The 6,573-nt window shown below is 46.5% G+C and overlaps 1 protein-coding gene across 1 annotated transcript in view; it reads right to left on the bottom strand.

The window, feature by feature from the left end:
• Window positions 1-2,136: 2,136 nt before the first annotated feature.
• Window positions 2,137-6,573, bottom strand: part of CCDC60 (coiled-coil domain containing 60) — a 205,499-nt gene continuing 201,062 nt past the window's right edge. The window contains exon 14 of the mRNA XM_011964410.1: window positions 2,137-2,571. Within this exon, the coding sequence (XP_011819800.1) occupies window positions 2,470-2,571 (102 nt within the window). The 3' untranslated portion in view covers window positions 2,137-2,469. The remainder of the gene's footprint in view (window positions 2,572-6,573) is intronic.

Genomic DNA, 6,573 nt, shown 5'->3' with positions numbered 1-6,573 from the left:
TCCTGCCTCAGCCTTCTGAGTAGGTGAGACTACAGGTGCTACCACAAGGTTTTTTTTTTTTTTTTTGAGATGGAGTCTTGTTTTGTCACCCAGGCCGGAGTACAGTGGTGGGATCTTGACTCATTGCAACCTCCGCCTCCTGGGTTCAAGTGATTCTCCTGCCTTAGCCTCCTGAGTAGCTGGGACTACAGGGGTGTGCCACCATGCCTGGCTAATTTTTTGTATTTTTAGTAGAGACAGGGTTTTACCATATTGGCCAGGCTGGTCTCGAACTCCACCAGCTAATTTTAAGAACGATTACATTCTGTAGAGATGGGGTCTCACTATGTTGCCCAGACTGGTGTTGAATACCTGGCCTCAAAGGATTCTCTCACCTTGGCCTCCCAAAACGCTGGCATTACAGACCTGAGCCACTTTGCCAGGCCCTGAACTCTTTATTGTGGTGAGGATCTGAGTACCTCAAGGCCCCCCACTTTTTTTTGTCCCCAAGCAACCAGATGTATAACACAGTGCCTTTTCTTTGTTTCTTCAAAACATTGCTCACAGAAGACAGTTGGGTATGTAACAGAAACTACTAAAGGTCCAGAGGGATGAAGTGGAGGGGTTGGTTTGCATTGTAGTTCTTAGGGATCCACCAGCCAGCCCTGCCCTGTTTCCCCCCCGCCCCCCAGTTGGTTTTCTCCTGAAGTCCCTTCTCACTCTCCTATTACTCAGCTCCCTTTTCCTCCTCTACCTCCTTTGTCCTTTTTCTTCTTCTTTATTGGCTTCTCCCTCTTTCTTCTCTGCTCCTCCCTCACTCAAATTCCTATTTAATACAGAGACCTGTAGGGTCTCTTAATTTTGTAGTTTCTCTGTAGAGTGTATCTTACCTTTCCACCCCGAATAGCTTTACAGGGTTTACTGCTAAACATAGGGTATCTCTGTGGAGGGACATGCGATGTTACATAATCCCTCTGCCCTCCCTGTCACATTTTATTGACTTCTCTGTTTTTATGTGAAGTCCATGATCTCATCTTGGACCATATGTCAAAAAAAGAAGAACTTATAAAAAATGACAAACTCCATGAGAAGAGAGACCTTGTCTGCCTTGTTCATTGCTGTATCCTCAACACCTAGAACTTGGTTGGTGCATATTGGGCTCTCAACAAATATTCGTTAAGTGAATAAATGACTGAATAGGTGAATGGATGAGTGTGAGATTGCTTAGACTAAAGAATAATTCAAATGTAACTCTCCTCCCCACTTTTAGATTGCCAGATGGAGAGATTTGAGCTTAGCCTACCTAAATGCTCTGATAATCCAGGCACAAGAGCAAATCAAGTCCAGTTGTCCAATTGTTAATTCAGCGTGGCCATCACTAAGGACATTAAAATGCCTACAGTTCCTATAACTTAGTGAGAATGTAGTTGAGCATAAGACCAAGATGAGAGAAGAGGTTATGAGTCTACACACATTTTGAGATGACAGGAAGATAAGCTTCCTTCTGTAACTAAGACCAGTGGAAAATATACGAGGACTCAAGGCTAAAATTTTCGTGCATACCATTGCCTTGTTGGGAAATGTGCCATCCATCCATTCATCCATCCATCATTCATCTATCCATCTATCCATCCATCCATCCACCATCCATTCATTCATCCATCCGTCCATCCATCCATCCATCCATCCATCCATCCATCCATCATTCATCCATCCATCTATCCATCCATCCATCCATCCATCCATCCATCCATCCATCCATCCATCATCCATCCATCATTCATCCATCCGTCTATCCATCCATCCATCCACCATCCATTCATACATACATACATACATACATATATCTGCCCACTCACCTGTCTACCCAACCACCCATCTGCCCATTCATCCATCCATCCATCCACTCACCCACCCAACCATCCAAGGCAATACATATAATATTGAGAAATATGCCGTAGCTTAATTGGCATGAAATTAAGTTAATATCAGTGCCTATTTAACAAAGTTATTATGAGATTGAAATGATATTATCTAGGTAAAGCACTCAGCACTGGATCTACTGCATAACAGAAGCTCAGTAAATGGTAACTGTTGTTAATAGGATCTAAATACTACACCTGAATTCCATGGCCCCAGCTCTTTCCCAGACAGACATCAAACATTCACTTCAATTTTATTCTCCCGTATTTGAGGCAGATAAATAGGGTGAAGGAATCTGAAGAGGAAGTAGGCAGAGTCAGGCTGGATCATTGAAGAACAGAAACTGGTAGGTTGGGTCTGGGGTGTGGGATTGAGGGGAGGGCCACCTGGGACCATCCCCCTCTAAAAATGTTGCTGGAAGTCAGTCTCCAGATGACCCTACTGTAAAGGGTCATCCATAAAGAGCATCAATGAGGGTAGTCAGGAGGCAGGAACACAGGCAGGATACAGGAACATGATATAGGCAAACATTCCTCCACTGAGACAGCTGGTCAACTCAGGCCCAGCCTACCTCAGGGCACTGTAGGGCCCAATGGGTGTGCTGATCCGGCTCTGCAGCCAGTTGATGTAATCCTCTTGAGGCATATGAATGATGTGTTCTCGCACAAACTGTGGGGCAGACACAGTGGCAATCTCAGAATTTGGTCTGAAAAGTAGACTCTACCTTCCCTCCCTCCCCTCAAGATCCTGGAAGATTTGTGATTGAGACTGGTGGCCCCAGGAATACCATTCAGGCATTCATAATCTTGGAGCATCAGATTGGGGTGGTCCTTTGGGGAAGAGGACCCCTTTCCAGTTTCCTGGCTCAGCAGGCTAATTTTAAGACCCTTCTTGTTGCTATTGATGGAAGGAAATTTGGGGAGGACAGGAAGTCCCAGCTATCTGCATTTTTCTTTCTTTTCTACTCCTTAATATATTTTCAAACAGTTATTTGTCTTTAAACGTTTTTGGTTTGTAAATCCCTTTCAGAATTGATGACAGCTATGGGCTTGCTTTCCTGGAGAGGGTTTAAGACACACAAAAGGAAGAGTTTTATCTAGACCCCCATATCCAGGTTATTAGGAGTTCTGTGATGTTGGGTGGCTGGCAAGATGGTGGAATAGAAACAGCTCCAGTCTGCGGCTCCCATTGAGATCAACACAGAAGGTGGGTGATTTCTGCATTTCCAACTGAGGTACTTGGCTCATGTCATTGGGACTGGTTAGACAGTGGGTGCAACCCACAGAGGGCAAGCTGAAGCAGGGTGGGGTGTTGCCTCACTCAGGAAGCACAAGGGGTTGGGGAATTCTCTCCCCTAGCCAAGGGAAGCCAGGAGGGATTGTGCTGTGAGGAACGGTGCATTCTGGCCCAGATACTATGCTTTTCCCACGGTCTCTGCAACTCGCGGACCAGGAGATTCCCTCGGGTGCCTACACAACCAGGACCCTGGGTTTTAAGCACAAAACTGGGTGGCCATTTGGGCAGACACCAAGGTAGCTGCAGGAGTTCTTTTCTCATACCCCCGTGGCACCTGGAATGCCAGTGAGACAGAACTTCCACTCCCCTGGAAAGGGGGCTGAAGCCAGGGAGCCAAGTGGTCTAGCTCACTGGATCCCACTTCCACAGAGCCCAGCAAGCTAAGATCACTGGCTTGAAATTCCTGCTACCAGCACAGCAGTCTGAAGTCAACCTGGGACGCTCGAGTTTGGTGGGGGGAGGGGTATCTGCCATTACTGAGGCTTGAGTAGGCAGTTTTCCCCTCACAGTGTAAACAAAGCCACTGGAAAGTTCGAACTGGGCAGAGCCCACAGCAAAGCCACTGTAGCGAGACTGCCTCTCTAGATTTCTCCTCTCTGGGCAGGGCATCTCTGAAAGAAAGGCAGCAGCCCAAGTCAGGGACTTATAGATAAAACTCCCATCTCCCTGGGACAGAGCACCCGGGTGAAGGGGCAGTTGTGGGTGCAGCTTCAGCAGACTTAAACGTTCCTGCCTGCCAGCTCTGAAGAGAGCAGCAGATCTCCTAGCACAGTGCTCAAGCTCTGCTAAAGGACAGACTGCCTCCTCAAGTGGGTCCCTGACCCCCATGTCTCCTGACTGGGAGACACCTCCCAGGAGGGGTCGACAGACACCTCATATAAGAGAGCTCTGAATGGCATCAGGCTGGTGCCCCTCTGGGACAAAGCTTCCAGAGGAAGGAATAGGCAGCAATCTTTGCTGTTCTGCAGTCTCCACTGGTGATACCCAGGCAAACAGGGTCTGGAGTGGACCTCCAGCAAACTCCAGCAGACCTGCAGCAGAGGGGGCTGACTGTTAGGAGGAAACCTAACAAACAGAAAGGAATAGCATCAACATCAACAAAAAGGACGTCCACACAAAAACCCCATTTGATGGTCATCAACGTCAGAGACCAAAAGCAGATAAATCCATGAAGATGAGGAAAAACCAACACAAAAAGGCTGAAAATTCCCAAAACTAGAATGCTTCTTCTCCTCCAAAGAATCACAACTCCTCGCCAGCAAGGGAACAAAACTGGACAGAAAATGAGTTTGACAAATTGACAGAAGTAGGCTTCAGAAGATGGGTGATGATAAACTCCTCTGAGCTAAAGTAGCATGTTCTAACCCAATGCAAGGAAGCTAAGAACCTTCAAAAAAGGTTAGAGGAATTGCTAACTAGAATAACCAGTTTAGGAGTCTGTTCCAAGATGGCCAAACAGGAACAGCTCCAGTCTGCAGCTCCCAGCATGATCAACGCAGAAGACGGGTGATTTCTGCATTTCCAACCGAGGTACCTGGTTCATCTCACTGGGACTGTTTGGAAAGTGGGTGCAGCCCATGGAGGGTGAGCCGAAGCTGGGTGGGGCATCACCTCACCTGGAAAGCACAAGGGGTCAGGGGATTTCCCTTTCCTAGCCAAGGGAAGCTGTGACAGACTGTACCCGGAAAATCAGGACACTTCCTCCCAAATACTGCACTTTTCCAATGTTCTTAGCAAATGGCACACCAGGAGATTATATCCCACACCTGGCTTGGCGGGTCCCACACCCATGGAGCATTACTCACTGCTAGCGCAGCAGTCTGAGATTGACCTGCGAGGCAGCAGCCTGGCAGGGGGAGGGGCATCCACCATTGCTGAGGCTTCAGTAAGTAAACAAAGTGGCCGGGGAAGCTCGAACTGGACACAGTCCACTGCAGCTCAGCAAGGCTTGTTGCCTCTGTAGATCCCATCTCTGGGGGCAGGGCATAGCTGAACAAAAGGCAGCAGAAACTTCTGCAGACTTAAACGTCCCTGTCTGACAGCTCTGAAGTGAGCAGTGGTTCTCCCAGCATAGTATTTGAGCTCTGAGAATGGACAGACTGCCTCCTCAAGTGGGTCCCTGATCCCCGTGTAGCCTAACTGGGAGACACCTCCCAGTAGGGGCTGACTGACACCTCATACAGGTGGGTGCCCCTCTGGGACGAAGCTTCCAGAGGAAGGATCAGGCAGAAATATTTGCTGTTCTGCAATATTTGCTGTTCTACAGCCTCTGCTGGTGACACCAGGCAAACAGGGTCTGGAGTGGACCTCCAGCAAACTCCAACAGACCTGCAGCTGAGAAACCTGAGTGGGAGAAGGAAAACTAACAAACAGAAAGGAATAGCATCAACATCAACAAAAAAGACATCCACACCAAAACCCCATCTGTAGGTCACCAACATCAAAGACCAAAGGTAGATAAAACCACAAAGATGGGGAGAAACTAGAGTAGAAAAGCTGAAAATTCTGAAAACTGGAGTACCTCTTCTCCTCCAAAGGATCGCAGCTCCTTGCCAGCAACGGAACAAAGCTGGATGGAGAATGACTTTGATGAGCTAATAGAAGTAGGCTTCAGAAGGTCGGTAATAAAAAACTTCTTCAAGCTAAAGGAGGATGTTCGAACCCATTGCAAGGAAGCTAAAAACCTAGAAAAAAGATTAGATGAATGGCTAACTAGAATAAACAGTGAAGAGAAGACCTTAAATGACCTGATAGAGCTGAAAACCAAGGCATGAGAACTACGTGAAGAATTCACAAGCTTCAATAGCTGATTCAATCAAGTGGAAGAAAGTGTATCAGTGATTGAAGATCAAATTAATGAAATAAAGTGAGAAGTTTAGAGAAAAAAAGAGTAAAAAGAAACAAACGAAGCCTCCAAGAAATATGGGACTATGTGAAAAGACCAAAGCTACATTTGATTGGTGTACCTGAAAGTGACAGAGAGAATGGAACCAAGTTGGAAAACACTCTTCAGGATATTATCCAGGAGAATTTCCCCAACCTAGCAAGGCAGGCCAACATTCAAATTCAGGAAAGACAGAGAATACCACAAAAGTACTCCTCAAGAAGAACAACTCCAAGACATGAAATTGTCAGTTTCACCAAAGTTGAAATGAAGGAAAAAATGTTAAGGGCAGCCAGAGAGAAAGGTTGAGTTACCCACAAAGGGAAACCCATCAAACTAACAGTGGATTTCTCAGCAGAAACTCTACAAGCCAGAAGAGTGGGGGCCAATATTCAACATTCTTAAAGAAAAGAATTTTCAAACCAGAATTTCACATCTAGCTAAACGAAGCTTCATAAGTGAAGGAGAAATAAAATCCTTTACAGACAAGC

Source organism: Mandrillus leucophaeus, unplaced genomic scaffold (genome assembly GCF_000951045.1).
Source record: "Mandrillus leucophaeus isolate KB7577 unplaced genomic scaffold, Mleu.le_1.0 Scaffold7, whole genome shotgun sequence".
In the NCBI taxonomy this organism is placed as follows: Eukaryota; Metazoa; Chordata; class Mammalia; order Primates; family Cercopithecidae; genus Mandrillus; species Mandrillus leucophaeus.
This window is presented reverse-complemented; position numbering and strand designations above follow the sequence as displayed.